Source organism: Lepidochelys kempii, chromosome 1 (assembly GCF_965140285.1).
Source record: "Lepidochelys kempii isolate rLepKem1 chromosome 1, rLepKem1.hap1, whole genome shotgun sequence".
Taxonomy (NCBI): Eukaryota; Metazoa; Chordata; order Testudines; family Cheloniidae; genus Lepidochelys; species Lepidochelys kempii.
Genome location: NC_136380.1, coordinates 280,656,016 through 280,673,534, shown reverse-complemented (window position 1 = coordinate 280,673,534; position 17,519 = coordinate 280,656,016). Strand labels below are relative to the sequence as shown.

At 41.4% G+C, this 17,519-nt stretch overlaps 1 protein-coding gene across 3 annotated transcripts in view; it reads right to left on the bottom strand.

The window, feature by feature from the left end:
* The window catches only part of PAWR (pro-apoptotic WT1 regulator), a 141,253-nt gene that overhangs the window by 53,196 nt on the left and 70,538 nt on the right, over positions 1-17,519 (bottom strand). For all 3 annotated transcript variants that reach the window (XM_073327682.1, XM_073327680.1, XM_073327681.2), the window contains exon 3: positions 5,805-5,933. In XM_073327682.1, coding sequence (XP_073183783.1) covers positions 5,805-5,933 — 129 coding nt within the window. The remainder of the gene's footprint in view (positions 1-5,804; positions 5,934-17,519) is intronic.

Sequence of the window (17,519 nt, the reverse complement as noted above, 5' to 3'; positions counted from 1 at the left end):
CCGGATGACTGGAAAAAGGCTAATGTAGTGCCAATCTTTAAAAAAGGGAAGAAGGAGGATCCTGGGAACTACAGGCCAGTGAGCCTTACTTCAGTCCCCGGAAAAATCATGGAGCAGGTCCTCAAAGAATCAATCCTGAAGCACTTACATGAGAGGAAAGTGATCAGGAACAGTCAGCATGGATTCACCAAGGGAAGGTCATACCTGACTAATCTAATCGCCTTTCATGATGAGATTACTGGTTCTGTGGATGAAGGGAAAGCAGTGGATGTATTGTATCTTGACTTTAGCAAAGCTTTTGACACTGTCTCCCACAGTATTTTTGTCAGCAAGTTAAAGAAGTATGGGCTGGATGAATGCACTATAAGGTGGGTAGAAAGTTGGCTAGATTGTCGGGCTCAACGGGTAGTGATCAATGGCTCCATGTCTAGTTGGCAGCCGGTGTCAAGTGGAGTGCCCCAGGGGTCGGTCCTGGGGCTGGTTTTGTTCAATATCTTCATAAATGATCTGGAGGATGGTGTGGATTGCACTCTCAGCAAATTTGCGGATGATACTAAACTGGGAGGAGTGGTAGATATGCTGGAGGGCAGGGATGGATACAGAGGGACCTAGACAAACTGGAGGATTGGGCCAAAAGAAATCTGATGAGGTTCAATAAGGATAAGTGCAGGGTCCTGCACTTAGGACGGAAGAACCCAATGCACAGCTACAGACTAGGGACCGAATGGCTAGGCAGCAGTTCTGCAGAAAAGGACCTAGGGGTGACAGTGGACGAGAAGCTGGATATGAGTCAGCAGTGTGCCCTTGTTGCCAAGAAGGCCAATGGCATTTTGGGATGTATAAGTAGGGGCATAGCGAGCAGATCGAGGGATGTGATCGTCCCCCTCTATTCGACATTGGTGAAGCCTCATCTGGAGTACTGTGTCCAGTTTTGGGCCCCACACTACAAGAAGGATGTGGATAAATTGGAGAGAGTCCAGCGAAGGGCAACAAAAATGATTAGGGGTCTGGAACACATGACTTATGAGGAGAGGCTGAGGGAACTGGGATTGTTCAGTCTGCGGAAGAGAAGAATGAGAGGGGATTTGATAGCTGCTTTCAACTACCTGAGAGGTGGTTCCAGAGAGGATGGTTCTAGACTATTCTCAGTGGTGGAAGAGGACAGGACAAGGAGTAATGGTCTCAAGTTGCAGTGGGGGAGGTTTAGGTTGGATATTAGGAAAAACTTTTTCACTAGGAGGGTGGTGAAACACTGGAATGCGTTGCCTAGGGAGGTGGTGGAATCTCCTTCTTAAGAAGTTTTTAAGGTCAGGCTTGACAAAGCCCTGGCTGGGATGATTTAATTGGGGATGGGTCCTGCTTTTGAGCAGAGGGTTGGACTAGATGACCTCCTGAGGTCCCTTCCAACCCTGATATTCTATGATTCTATGAATGCACTTATACACCACAATCAACTCATTTTTCAATCTTCTTTTTTATAAATTAAAACAGACTGAGCGCCAAGTCTTTCACTATAAGGCATTTTTCTAGCTCTCAAATTAGCTTAGTGGTGCTTTTCTGGCCCATCTCCAAATTTGCAACATTTTTAAAATGTTACCACCACGCCCAAATGCAGTATTCCAGTATCAGCCGCACCAGTGCTGTATACAGAGATCATCATCATCTCCTCCTCCTTATTCCTACCGACTACTTCCCTGTCTACACATCCATGGATCACATTAGCTATTTCAGTCACAGTGTCACACTGGAAGTTCATGTTCAGTTGTTTGTTCACTAGGACCCTCAAAATCTTTTTCAGAATCACTGCTTTCCAAGATACAGTCCGACATTCTGCAGGTCGGGGTTTCAATTCTTGTTCCTAGATGTATGAAAGTTTGCATTTGGCAGTATTAAAAACTCATTTTGTTCAAATGGGCAGGTTCATATTACCAAACAATCCGGATTGCTTTGTATGACTTATTAAATTACTCTGCCAATTTGTGTGTCATCTGCAAATTTATTCACCAGTGATTTTATATTTGCTTCCAAATCATTGAAGACACTGAATAGTATTGGGATCAGTACTAATCCTTGAAGAACCCCACTGGGAATACCCCCATTCGATGACTCCCTGTCAACAACTACTTTTTCGAAGTCTGCGGGTTAGCTAGTTCTTCATCTATTTAATATGTATTTCATGGATATCATTTCGGGCTTTTTTCTTTTAAAGCAATCTGAATGTACTACAGTGCTGCTTCTTCACCTTACCCCGTCAGTCTGGGTCAGTGGCTCTTGTTCTCCGCCTCCAACCATTCTTGTCAAGTGTTTCTTCCAAGCTGACAGCAACCTTCCTCAGGTTTTCCTTCAGCATCTCGACCCACTTTTTTTCCTAGGACTTCCTTGTGGTCATCATCCTGTGATTATTACTCTCTTGTACTCCCTGACGAACATATCCCACATCTTGTCATCACATATTAATCTCAGCCAATACTCCCTCAGCTTTTCGGCTATGGAGGCTACCTGTTGCAAGGCTCATATGATTTCACTGTGTAGACCACCACCTCTAGTCTAACCCAGCAAGCACCTGGCATTCTCATTTTGGCAGTGTGAAGCAGTAATTCTCTCCTCCTCATTGGCCAACATTCAGACTCTCATGTCATGTCTGGACTAACAGTATTCTTAATGTTTTGCTTGGTAGTCTACCTGGCATATTCTTATCACAGACAATTCCCATTAACTCCCTGGACTTACACCAATCACTCTTCATGAAGCTCCTAACATCTGCATTCATATTCCCATCATGGCTCAACACTGAACTAATGAATTTAAATTGTTGCACAGTGTGTGACGGATTGGGTCACAGAAACCCTCTTGGGACTGCCATCTGATATGCTGAGACTACCTCTGAGCCAGTTTTCCCTGTTAGCTTGGGACTTCAGTACCCTGTCTTGAGCCAGACAAGCTAGCCTGCTGAAAAAAAAAAAAAAAAAAAAAAAAAACAGACCCAGGTCTGAACCACGTCCCCCAAAAGCTGCGGACTTAACTGAAAATGGCTTAGAAGGTGCTCCTGTCTCTAGCACCCAGATACCCAGCTCCCAATGGGATCCAAACCCCAAATAAATCAATTTTACTCTGTATAAAGCTTATACAAGGTAAACTCATATTGTCCGCCCTCTATTACACTGATAGAGAGATATGCACAGCTATTTGCTTCCCCAGGTATTAATCGCTTACTCTGGGTTAATTAATAAACAAAAAAGTGATTTTATTACATATAAAAAGTAGAAATTGAAGTGATTCCAAGTAATAACAGACAGAAGTAAATTGCCAAGCAAAATAAACACACAAGTCTGAGCCCAATACATTTAAGAAACTGAATGCAGGTAAATCTCACCCTCAGAGATGTTCCAATAAGCTTCTTTCACAGACTAGACTCCTTTCTAGTCTGGACCCAATCCTTTCCCCTAGTACAGTCCTTGTTCCAGCTCAGGTAGTAGGTAGGGGATTTCTCATGACTGCAGCCCTCTTTGTTCTGTTCCACCCCCTTATATATCTTTGCACAAGGTGGGAATCCTTTGTCCCTCTCTGGGTTCCCACCCCTCCTTCTAAATGGAAAAGCACCAGGTTAAAGATGGATTCCAGTTCAGGTGACATGATCAAATGTCACTGTAAGACTTCATTACCCACTTGCCAGCACACATGTATACATGAAGACTTACAAGTAAACAGAACCATTTGCAACCAATTGCCCTGGTTAATGGGAGCCATCAAGATTCCAAGACACTATTAATGGCCCACACTTCGCATAATTACAATAGGACCTCAGAGTTATATTTTATCTTTCTAGTTTCAGATACAAGAATGATACATTTATACAAATTGGATGACCACACTCAGTAGATTATAAAAGATTTATAATGTTCCCTTACAAGAAACCTTTTGCATGAAGCATATTCCAGTTACATTATATTCATACTCATTAGCATATTTTCATAAAATCATATAGAGTGCAACGTCACACAGACTAACTCTATACCACTAGTTTAATTGGCTTCTCATTGTCCCTCTCAAAGAAGTATGTATTCGGTCTTGTCAGAAGAAAATGGCTTACAAATCATCTAATACACCCCTTCCATAGTACTAGGTCCATTTCCAGTTTGTATTTATCTTTGTGGCATAATCGACAATAATGTCATTGACAAAAAAGCTTGCTTCACAAAGTCTCCCCCCTAATTTCCTGCATAAAGGTGTCCATTCCAAATCACAAACAGTAATGGGTTTAACACTGATCCTTAATGTAGGCCTACCCTCACAGTGAATAATTCATGTTGCACCATACTAACCACACTAAGCTCCCTACAGGAGTCTAGGACGAGTACATCTATGCAGTTACCTTTATCAACCAAACCTCTAACCTCCTTAAAAATGAAATCAGGTTTGTTCGACAAGACCTATTCCATAAAACTGTGACCGGCTGGACAAGAAACTAGGACAATGCACCTGGGAGGAGAACAGAAAGGGACAAGAAAATTGGATCGCTGCCTCATTCAGTACATGGAATGGACTTGCTCGGGGGATAAATAAGGATTATGTAGTGAAGCGGACTCATCTGTAGAACCCTTGCCTCATTTGTTGCACAAGTTGGAAGGCAGTGAAAGAGGCAAGGGATTGAAGGAAGCGAAAAGATGAGCTCATGGTTAAGGCAGTTGAATGATACCCTGGAGAACTGAATTCTATCCCTGCATCTGCCACAGAGAGCTCCTATGTGATGCTAGACAAGCCATAGGCGCCAACTTTCCCTGGTGCCGGTGGGTGCTAGCACAGCCCCTGCCCCCCAGCCCTATCCCCATTCCAACCCCTTCCTTAAAGTCCCCGCCCCAACTCCGCCCCCATTGGACCTCTCCCCAAATCCCCGCCCCAGCCCCGCCTCCTCCCCCGAGCACACCGCATTCCCCCTCCTCCCCCGTAGCTGTTTCACGGTGCAAGCGCTGGGAGCTAGGGGAAAAGCGGAGACACAGCGCGCTCAGGGAAGGAGATGGAGCAGAGACGCAGCTGAGCTGGGGTGGGAGGGTTGGCCGGGAAGCTGCCGGTGGGTGCAGAGCTCGTCTTTTGTGTGCTTTTACCCTACACGATACAGATTTGATGGGGGAGACCACCATTTCTCAGATTGGGAGTTGTGACCCAAAAGGAAGTTGCGGGGGGTGAGGGTGGGGGGGGGAGGGTTTAAAGGTTATTTTGGGGGGGGGGTCATGGTATTACCACCCTTATTTCTGCGCTGACTTCACAGCTGGGCAGCCAGAAAGCAGCAGCTACTAGCTGGAAGCCCAGCTCTAAAGGCAGCACCCCTCCAGCAGCAGCGCAGAAGTAAGGGTAGCAGTACTGCAATCCCTCCCCCACACAATTCCTTTTTGGGTCGGGACCCTTACAATTACAACACCATGAAATTTCATATTTAAATAGCTGAAATAATGAAATTTATTATTTTTAAAATCCTATGACCGTGGAATTGACTAAAATGGACCGTGAATTTGGTAGGGCCCTACTTATATACCTTTTCTTACAAAAGAAAATCAGGCAACAATGTAACAAGACAAATACAATTAATGAGCATTTTAAATGTGATAAAAATGAAGGATGACTAAATCAATGTACATTTTAAGTAATACAATGGACTACCAGTTTTGATAACTTGTTCCCGCTTACAAAATAGTTTACTGCCTTGGTTGGCGTTGAAACAGGAGTCAGAAACATGAGATTAACCAAATTTAAGTCTGGAATTAGCAACTGAATTACATTTTAAACGGAACAAAATTTTACGTTCTCACCTGTGTTAGGTATGAGCCACCCGGGTCTGCACTGGCAGATTCATTCTGCATTGTATTCTGTTGCGTGATAGCATCTTCCCTCTTTCGTTCCTTCTGTCCTGTTTCATCATCATCATATTCATCTAGACTCTAAAAACAAAACAGACAACTGTAAAAAAAGCTGTATTACATTTTGGATATCTATGCAAACAAAAACTGAAGCAATCTATGAAGTTTATATATTAGTATTAATATTTTCAAAGATTAGTTCAAGATTTATGTATTTTGTTTAAATTAACATGGCTTTTTGATTCAATATTGGTCAAGCTATAATAGTTTAAATATAGGGATCAAGTCTGGGAAACTAAGATTTTTTTTCTTAAATAGTACAGTAACCCCTCCTTAACATTGTAGTTATGTTCCTGAAAAATGTGACTTTAAGCGAAACATTAAGCAAATCCGATTTCCCCATAAGAATCAATGTAAATGGGGGGGTTAGGTTCCATGGAAATTTTTTTCCACCAGACAAAAACACTATATTATTTAAGTTTTAAACAAAATTTATTTCTAGACACAGCAAGGATAACTGTGAAGCTTGGTTGAGGTGGTGAAGTTAGAGGGTGGGATATTTCCCAGGGAATGCCTTACTGCTAAATGATGAACTAGAACTCAGCTGAGCCCTCAAGGGTTAACACCTTGTTGTTAATGTAGCCTCACACTCTACAAGGCAGCATGAATGGAGGGAGAGGAGACAGCATGGCAGACAGAGACACACCCTGTGTGTGGGGGAGAGAGAGATGCCCATTGCCCCTTTAAGTATGCGGACACCATTCTAAGTACATTGCCTTTAAAAAGATCAGGAAGCTGAGACAGCAGCTGCGGCCAGCTCTCTTGATCCTGAGCCCTGTTGTGTCTCCCCCTGCTCTATATGGAGAAGGGGTAAGCGGGGGGGAGGAGGGGGAGGGCAAGGAGTAGGGAGAGGGAGACACCCTGACATTAGCTCCCCCTCTTCCCCACTCCCCCAATCAGCAAGCAGGAGGTTCCTGGTACCAGCTCCAAGGCAGAGAGCAGGAGCAGCACATGGCAGTGGGGGAGGGACAGCTGAACTGCCAGCAATTGATAACATGCTGGGGAGCTGATGGGGGGCTACCGTTCCACCCTGCTTCCAAGCCCCCACCAGCTAGCTGCAATGGTCTGCTCTTCCTGCAAGCAGGGGACAAAGCAGGCAGCTGCCAAACATTATAAGGGAGCATTGTACAACTTTAAATGAGCATGTTCCCTAACTGATCAGCAACATAACAAAGTTAACTGGGATGACTTTAAGTGAAGAGTTACTGTAGTTAAGAAAAAGTCAGTTCCCCCCCAAAAAACTCCCAATTGTCTTCAGCAACATTTGTAGGCCTGTATAAGCCCAACAAAGGAAATGAGAGGAAATGTAGAGTTAAAATAGAAAAACCAGACTGACACTTCAACACATACCACTGGACCTTCTTTTTGGCACAGCAGCATTTGTTAAGACTGGAATGTCAATCTGAATGTTCTGCCTTAATTCTACGTTTCCATGCTTTTGTCATTTCAGTTGCACTCTTAACATTAAACCAATCTAGTGGTCTGCTTCTGTTTGCAGTAGTTTGTGTAGCTCAAAAGCTTGTCTTTTTCACTCATAGAATAAAAGATTACCTCACTCATCTTGTCTAATTAGTACTAATGAGTAAGGCTGCTGTGTCACAGATTGTGACTTTCCGTCACCGTCATGACTTCTGCAGCTGTCAGTGCTGGTTCAGGAGCTGCCCGAGCCAGGCAGCCCCTGGGCCAGCAGCAGCAGTTTGGATATGTGGAAGGGGGCTCAGGGTTTGGGTGCTGAGTGGCACTTACTTGGGCATGCTTCCTTGCTTTCACCAGCATGTCCCTGCAGCTCCTAATTTCTCACTGGCTGCGCTTCCCAGCCAGTGAGAGCTGCTGGAACTGGAGCTTGTGGCAGGAGCAGCACGCGGAGCTCCCCTGGCCACCCTTCCCCCTAGGAGCTTCAGGGACATGCCTTTCGGTCCCAGGTAGGGAGCCTGCCAGCCCCACCAACTCCTGCCCCCCGCCCCAGCAGGGGTCCCAGGCCACCCTCCTCCAGCAGCCACAGTCCCCCCACCCAAGTTTTAGTTAGGAGTAAAAGTCATGGACAGGTCACAGGCTGTGAATTTTTGTTTACTGCCCATGACTTTTACTAAAAATACCCATGACTAAAACATAGCCTTAGTAATGAGAGGTTCTCCTCTTAAAGACAGAATATACTAGCATTTATAACATGGCAAATGCTATAGGCTATAGCACTAGAAGCTGAAGACCAGCCATTTTCCTAATAATTCATTCTGATGGAACACAAGACTTTAAATAAAACAAAACAAACCCAAACAATTGAAAGCAAAAAGAGAAAAGAATTCATCTTTAGTTCTTATAAAGCCAGACTTCTACAAAAATAACTATTGACCTGATATAGGATTTCTCAAATGAAATGAAGATTAGTGTCACACAGTGGATGTATGATACTTTACTGGAAAAAATAAATTAACGAAGACTAAAACTCAGTGCAGATTCTGCCCCCACGTTTCAAAATATTCAATTAATAAAGTGAAAATCCTGGAAAACCTCAAAGGAAAGAAGTTTTCAACTTTGAGATAGTTTGAGATTAGAGTGAGGAAAGCTATCTTAATAAACCTTAAAGTTATAAAAAACAAACAAAGCAATAATAATTTCAAATAAATTCTTTAAATTTTTAAAAGGTTATCTGAATTTACACAAAATGTACATAGAAAAAAAACTGTCAAATTGCTATTTTAATCAGAAAAAAACCTCTTCCTCCTCTGCTTCATCTTCATCTCAAATACACCTAATTCAGATTTTGTAGCAATCGTAGTGAGATGAAACATTTCCCCCCCCCCCCCATCAAATATCATTAGCTCTTCAGTGCAAGGATTATCTACTTGTTACTAACAATTGTATTGAAAATACCCTTAGCAGTTTTGGACATTAACATTGAGATTGGTATGGGTTTCCCACCCTCAACGTTTTAGAAAAAAAATTATTAAGTTAGCAGCACATGGAGCAGTGCATCTCCTCCACCCCCATCACCATTCCCATGAGCTCAAAGGACACACAATAGTGACAATAAATCAATATTGTCAAACTGCATTACACACAAATACTCCAAATGAGATTGCAACTGAACTGTGTAGTATCAGGCTCACTCCCTGACAGGAGAGCAGCTATGTAAAGCCTGAAACTGGAACAGCATGGGGGGGGACGGGGGGGAGGATGGATTGCCTCCCTACCCAACTAAAACATGGTGCAGAACCCACAGACCAGCTCATGCTAAGGCAACTGTGAGCGGTGTAGAGCCACAAAATGCTGTGGTGCCTTTGACTGCTTATAGATGCACTAGGAGAAGTTTGCTGAGATCCACCTGTGAAACGGATCATCTGCTCCTCATGGTTCCTTACAGCTAATGAAGCCTTGACAAGGATTGTTAATCTCTCTCTGAAATGGACAACCTGCCACAGTCTGGCCCATTCTCAAGAAAAAAATACACTAGCTGAAAACATACTGATGTGCTAACATAGATTTAATATTTAGAACTATACTAAACACAAGATGTTTACCCTAAAATTTTCAAAAATATTTATGAAGAGCTAGTCTTAGCTTTCAGTTCTAGTGGCCATGGTTCTAAGTTTTGGAAGTAAAATATCATATGTGATAAAACTTGAGACTTTTCTTGACTTTAAGTGGTAGATTTAATTAAGAAGGTATTACTTAAAGTTAGAAATATACAAAATCTTATCACAGTCTGAGGCTGTTTTAATAACCATATTATTATCTTACTGCTGCAATTATCTAGACCATTAGGACATTTCAGTCAATCGGAGTGTTGTTCTGCCTTGCATTCCATTCTTCTCTGAAATAGTTTGCTTTGCTTTATAAAATGGTTTCACATCATTAAGCACAACAAATACAAGAATTCATGTCTCTGTCAGCAGTATCAGAGTACTGTACTGAACCACAGAGGTGTGATGCTGACATCATACTTTTCTTGCTTTTTTAATTTTGCTGCTTGATGCAAGGGATTTCAAATCTCTTAACAAAAAAAGTATTTTCCATTCAAATCACTTGTGTTCTGGTACAGCAGATATTCAGTGTGACATTTGCACATCTGATCTTAATACAAACAATCCACAAAAATTCCTAAGGTTTTCTAGCATTTCAATAAATATTTGATGCTGTAGGATAAACAGTTTGTCTATAAACCTCTACTGTGGAAAATAAAAGCAGGATGTTTTCCTCATCATTCCTCATCAATTCACTTGAAAACAGCCACGAATATAGTCCTGCACTCCCAGCCCACTGCCAGTTTGCAGCTGAATTTGACTTAATAGAAAGAAAACATTTTAAATGAATCACAGCTGTACACAAACTTTAGTGGAAGTGACTAAAAAACAATTAGAGATTATGTTTTTTCCCGTAACTGAAAATGGTGTTCTAATGGAAGAAAAGTCTCTAACTAGATCAGTTTACACTGAACATCACATTTGAACACACATGAGCAAATAATGAAATTGCAGAAATCAAGCAACACTGCTTATTTTGAAACTGCTTTTCACTTCCCAGTCATGAATACTATATGTTATAACAAAGATAACTTTACCATTTAGGAGGCAAGACAGATAGGATTGTACAGAAATTGGTTAGAGAAAAAAATTCTAATACCATTTGGGGATATAGTACCTTTCCCCAAAAACCTTCAAAGGAGGTGGAGCCGCCACATATATACTTCATATCTTTTTGGCAATTCCTGAAATATTTAGATCAGCATTTCCCAGACTTTTTTGGCCATGGAACACGTATTACTTTGTAGTTGTCTGGTTTTCAAATAAAAAATTGTGTTATTTATGCTCAGATATATTTCATTTTATAAAACAAAGCAAAATACAAATTTAAAATAACTTGAACTAAATTTCTAACTGGAAAGCGCATATAAAGTAGTACAAAAATCAAGTGCAAGAGTCAAAATTAAATGCTAGATTCTTTCACGGAACACCCTATTCACATCGTGCAGAACACCAGTGTTGCGCGGAACACAGTTTAGGAAACGCTGATTTAGATGAACTTGTAGCAATTTCTTTGCATTTTTACAGAATTCTTCGTATGGAAAGAACCTAACAGCTTTGCAGAATTAGCTAGTCTACAGACACAGACACAACCATCTCACGTGTGGAATGTTCCAGATGTTTAACAGAACATCAGCATTATAGAATTGTTTAGGCCAAAGAATGGTGACTACAAGGTAAGCAAACCGTGTTCAAGCAAGAATCAAATGTTCAAATTCTGCCTATTTAGGAGCTTTACAAGACTCTTTAATGGCTTCAACACTCTTCCCAGGAACCTGCTTAACAGGTTTTAATAACCTATGAGTGGTGTGAAATTTATGGATCTTATACAGGGCTTTTTGTACACCACATATCTAAGTGCTTTCCATGTAATAGGTTAAATACTAGCAAGCAGTGACTATGCTGGACAAAAGGACAGGTATTATACACTCAATTCACTTAGTCTTTCAGTCTATAATCTAGAAATTATTTTATTGAAAAGGTAAACAGTGACATTAGGATTAGCCGCTTGTCTAGCATAAAAAAAGCTTTTTACTGCCCACATAAAATAAACATGAGTGTCCCAAGCAGGGGCTTCAAACATCTGAACTCAAGGAAGGAACTTTCAGAAGTGCAGAAGGTAACCACATCCAAGTAGAGCATTTCAGCATCTATATCGGTCATGATCATAAGCATGGATTTTCAAGAGACCGATTAAAGGCAGAAATCTTTGGTATCAAAGAACATCTGAATGCAGCACTGGGTCGTGAAAAGCAGGTGGCCCACAGTTGGTTACATACTGCATGGTGGGATGCTTTGGGGTTGACTGTGATGCCTCATTTGGAAAGAAATACAAGGGTTCAAAACAAAAAACAAAAAAAGAAGGACACATGTCCCTTGGGGTGGAAATAAGAGCAGGACTCCCTGTGGGGAACCTCAAGCTTCTGGTGGTTATAAGCCACATTTTACATGAATCTTTTCAAACTGATTGTCACAGTAATACAAGTTTTGCAATCAGTTTCACTGCTGCTCTTCAGAGCATCATGTGTAAAAATAAAATTAAATAATTATGTAAGTTACATGCTGCTGCTTGGAGAAGCTACAAAATGAGTAGCTGCAGGCACTGTTATCCAAAGAAAAACATCCCTGCCACCCCCTACAAAAAAAGGGAAAGATCGGAAGAATAGTGGCCAAAGCTCCCTTTTCTCACATCAGCCAGGAGGCTTCAGCAATAAGAGACAAAGCTCTGCCTCCCTCCAGCAAATAGAGGGGTTGGCGCTTCAGTTTAGTAGACATGTACATGCTAAAGGCTGATACTTAAGCTGGAACTGCCCCAAGATATCACACTGGTAGAAATCCCGAGCACCGTACTCCTTCCCACAACTGGGAACATCAATCTCTTTACCAAAATGTTGTACTTTGACTCACTGGTGGGGGCTCCTTTACCATCAACAGGGCTGACCTTAGGGGTTGATGAGCTGGGCTGCCACCCAGGGCACAGTATTTAAGGGAGCACCCTGCTAGTATCTCCTGCCCACCTGACAGCCAGCAAGGCTTAGAAGCAGCCAGGCAAGAGAGGGCAGATGGACCACGCTGCAGTTTTATTCATGTGCTATGGGAATATTCCCAGATATAGATAGTTTGGGTTAAGAACACCTCTAATATTACATTTTGACATGGAGTCAATTCCCAAAGCTGCCATTCTTGGTGTTACACAGTTCCATGTGATCTTGAAGTGATGCTTCTACTAGGGAGGAGCCTTGTATGGATAGCGAATGGGTGGGTGAGTGGCAGAAAGGGATTAAACCAGTAGCAGCAGCAGGAAGAGAAGGGAAGGAAAGTATGGGGTCTCCCATTCACAGGTTTTTGCCGATTTTTGTTTTTCAGCAATGTGTTCCAACAGGCAGCTTAAACTTTCGATGACCCCCAAACCCAATATAGGTTAAGCAACATTACACTAGACAATAGGTTTCATGTTAAAAGAACTGGGAAGAAAGCATCCATTAGATTCACAAAAATGACCATAGTTTTATGTTTTTATGGTATTCTTGGGAAAAGCATTATGACAAGTGTATCTATACTACCAATTTTTTCTAAAATTCCCTCCTGTTCAGCTTGGTGGAGTAAATGTAAACAGTTCAAGATTGTGTGCAATGTTACCAATATGTAGTCTCACCCTGCTCAGAGAGAGTTAGAGGACTACTGTGAAAATAATGCTCTTACTTGTGCTACCCTTGTGTGTATCACTGCTGAAGCAACTGCTGGGTGGAAGCAACAGTGGGGAATTTGGAAAAAAAAATCCTAATGTAGATAAGCCCAAAACGCAGTGATCCCCAACCTTTCCGTGGCCAAGAGCAAATCCAAGGGCAGCGGCAACGCTTCTCCGCCAGAAGTGCTCATCGGCGGCATTTCAGTGGCAGCCCTGACGGCGGGCGCACATAAATGCCCCGGCCAGCGTCATGGAACCCGCAGGCACCACATTGGGGACCACTGCCCAAACAGATGATGTACCGTTGCCTTAGGTGCCAGAAGAGAACTCTGAAAAAGATGCATACTGGAAAAAAACAGACTGACTAGAATAGTTGCTACAATATTTTCGGGCATCTTCTAAAACAAGCAGACTTGTAGATTTTTATTGCACTCTATTTCCTTCCATTACACTAGAGACTGGCATCTTAAAGAGTTATGGGGTGGGTGGGATGGATGGTTGGGGGAAGTGTTTGAGCAAATGAGTTTATCAATTCTGTGTGTTTTGAAATGCATATTTTATTACATTTGTAAACTAATAATTTCATCAATTTGCAATACAACCTTGATATCAAGTTGCATTGAAAATATTTGTTAAAAGTTGGTATGAGGCTTTCATATTTTCTATTCCCTGGTTTAGTGAGCTAATACTCTGTTTTCTGGTGCTATCCACCTGAACCTCATTCAATGTTTACAGCAATCATTATCACACTTGAAGGGTTGGAGTCAGGTCATGTCACACTGTTTAAGCCAGACATGAACACTGACAAGCAGTGACGCTCAACAGGCAATAACCAATACCTTATATGTGAGACCAATACTAATGGGATTGAAGAGTTCATAAAATTTCAAAATTACAGTAGGTACAGTGCATAAGCTGCAGTAGGGTGGTGCACTGCATCGCTTTCTCCTTATCCTTCACATCACCACAAAGCAATCACAAAGCACCACTGAAGGCCCTGGAATATGAAGAGATGTTGATTTGTTCTTCAACACTTGCATTAAGGGTGCCACTGGCTTCATATTACCGGTCATTTGTACAAATTGGTGTTTCCTAAAACCCACCACCACCACCACGGTTCTACTATAAAGTCAGATTTTTCACTAAATGTATGCTGGAGGTTTCTCGTAGATGGATCCAAGTTTTCTATCTGCACTTATACACCACACAGTCCCAGAAAGCATGTGCACTCTGGTCTGCTCAGTCTCTTCAGAATTATTAGAAGTTTCTGAGCTGTTAGGGACACTACTTACATAGAGGTGGAATTATCTTCTTTTGGTGCTTATTTGAAAATTTAAGCAGAGTGATGGAGACTAGCATCATGGGCCAAAGAGAGGCAGAAGGCAACATCTGAACAGCAAATGAGAGATGACGGGTAGGATGGGGATAAACTGTGAAGTCTCTTGAAAGTGAAGACAAGCAGTTTATATTTGATGCAATAGAGAAGGAGGAGCCAGTGGAAGGATGCAAAGAGGAATGACATGGTCAAAGAGACAAGGTAGGAAAAATCTTTGCAGCAGAATACTGAATGGATAGGAGGAAGAACAAAATTAGAGAGTGAAGGAAGCTAAGAGAGGACAAGATTTCAAGAAGAAAAATATGGACTATTGTGTCAAAGGCAGTTGACATGTCAAGGAGGATGAGGATGGAGTAGTGGTTCTGCACTTTAGCTATGAATAAGTCATTAGAGACTATGGCAAGAGCAGTTTCAGTGGAGAGCAAGAGGCGGAAACTGGATTGCAAAAGGTCTAGGATAGAAGTGAAGGAGAGGAACTCCAGACAGTGATTATAAACATCACATTCATTGACCTTAGAAAGCAAAGAAAGAAGTGAGATGGGGCAGTAGTCAGTAGTCATTTTTGTTGTTGTCGTTGTTTTTAAAGATGAGAAAGACTAAAGCATACTTGTAGTATGAGAGGGAAGAGCCATAAGGGAGTTTTTTTATAATTCTATCAGAGCTTTGGCACAGCTGTAGGTATTGTCCCAGGAGTGCCCCTTCAACCTCATATGTTCCGATAGCTGTTTGTAGATCTTTGCATTGGACTCCTATTCAGATAGCCTGGACATGCTCCTCCTCCAGAGAGAAAGGAAATCAGGACTCCCAGATAGAATGATACAGAAACATAGCAGCCATGCCCTATAACACATTCTGGGTATATGAACTTGCCCCAAAGGGTGCACTTGAGAGTTTTAAACAGGAAGGTGGCATCCAATCAAGATGACCCCAGAGCAATGGAGGGCACACAGGTAAATAGAGATGATGATCCTGATATGAAGCATTGCAGAGTGGGATAGCAGTGGGAGGACTGCCTGAAGTGGTATAGTTAATTTGAAATATGGATGCATCCACACAAAACTTTTACCAATATTATTCATTTTAGCATAGAACAGTGTTGCATACAAAGTGAATTAAATGGGGGATAAGTCAACAGGCAGATATAAATAGATAAAAGAAAAAGAGAACTTGTATGTGGACACAAACTAGTTATAGCAAAAAAAGCTTTCCCATGTAGACAAGGCCTAACAAGGTATTTTTCAGTTTGTTGAAGGAGTGATGCTGTTTTTGTTGTTTAGGGATTTAACATCAGGCTATTCCATGCTTTAATTGTAAAATATTGGAAGTCCTCTGTCCAATATTCTGTGGTCAAGATTTCAGATTCCTGTGGGAGGCTGCTGTTTTAGGACAACAGATTCTTTACGGTTTGTGTACTTTCAGGTCACATACTTAGCAAGATATCAGCTTGGTCCTAGTGACTGTTAGTAATAAGACATTTTATTTAATAATGAAGCAAAAAGTCAACTACATGTAGTTTCCTATCTGTAAAATAAGAATAATGATACTAGTTTCCTTTGTAAAGTGCTTTGAGATCTATTTATGAAAAGCACAACTTAAGAGCTAGGTATTATCTACTGAAATTATGGTCTTTATATGCATGCATCCTATTGGGGGTTATTCTGTATTTTATTTGCCAGGGGCTCAACTGCTAAGGCAAAGAGAAGTAAGGATAAGGGTCATCTTTATCTGCTTTTCTACTGTGTGTAAGGGGGTTCTGAGTTTAAGCCATTCACTCAGATTGGTGGGTGGGTGAGGAAATGAATACAAGATGTTCATCCATGAGATGAATTAAAACTCCAAATCCCAGGTGGTGCAAATAAAAATGCTATTACCACCACTTTTATTCTGTGGTAAACTCTCTCAGCATCCAGTGACAGACCAAGAAGGTTACTTCCAGAAAGTTTACGGTTCAGGTAAAAACATTTAGAGTTATTGCTACAACTGCACTATAATAAATCCATTTGGAGGAGGTGGGGAGGAGTCTGGATGAGGAGTCTGCTACTCATGTTATTAAAATGTGCTTTTAATTTCTCCGACTACAGGCTAAAGCCTATAATAATGTCACTTGGAAAACAGAAGGCTGAGTGAGCATGAGGGTATAAAGGAATGTTTTCACAGGCGCAGTTAGTAAATACCATTGGCTCTAGCAGACATTCTTCCTTAAATGGAAACTAGCACTGACTTAGCTAAAAGAATCTTTTGCTACAACAGAAGTGACAGGCTAGCTATTAACCTTTGTAGCACCTGCACTAAAACCCATACAAGCAGTAGGATACTTGAACACATAAATTGCCTTTAAAGTGTGTTTCATTTTACAATACTTTAGAAATGCTTCATTTTCCTCCCATTTTATGTTTGGCTTTTGCACAGCTTTGGAAGAGAAAAAGGAACCAGAAGTGTTATATACAAATGTAAGCATTATAACAACAGAAATTGCTCAACTAGGACAGATCTTATAAGGCCTTAGACAATTTAAGGATGGGAGAACTAGTTCAGATAAAATCAGAACTGAACCTTCATCCGAAATTGTGGCCAAGTTTCATTTGTGGATTTAAATTATAATTGCTCTTAAAAAAAGGTGAAAATAAAAATTCACGCACCTCTGCAATTCCTTATTCCGTCTGAGAAACACCACAGTGCTCTCTTCAGCTTCCCACCCAGATTTCCAGTCCAGTTTTACAAATATAATAGACTGATAGTTCAAAATAGGACTCAAACACCCCAAAGTCTGGATGTGTATGTGAACTGATTCTACTTTATTGTATGCCTCTGAACAGAACATTTCTAAACCTGACTGTCAACCCACATTAACTGTACATGCTTACAAAGGACAAATGCTGTGCTTCTGGATTAAAGATGAGGTCATCACCTCAAACCTTCAGGCTGTGTACACAGTAGGACTTTTTCCCTAAAAATTCCCATGGTAGCAGTTTCCCATTTCCACTGGTTCTTCTCCACTGGTGTTAGCAATGGTAAGAACACTAGTTTAGGACAGAGATTCTGCAGCTGCTAGAATTTTTTGC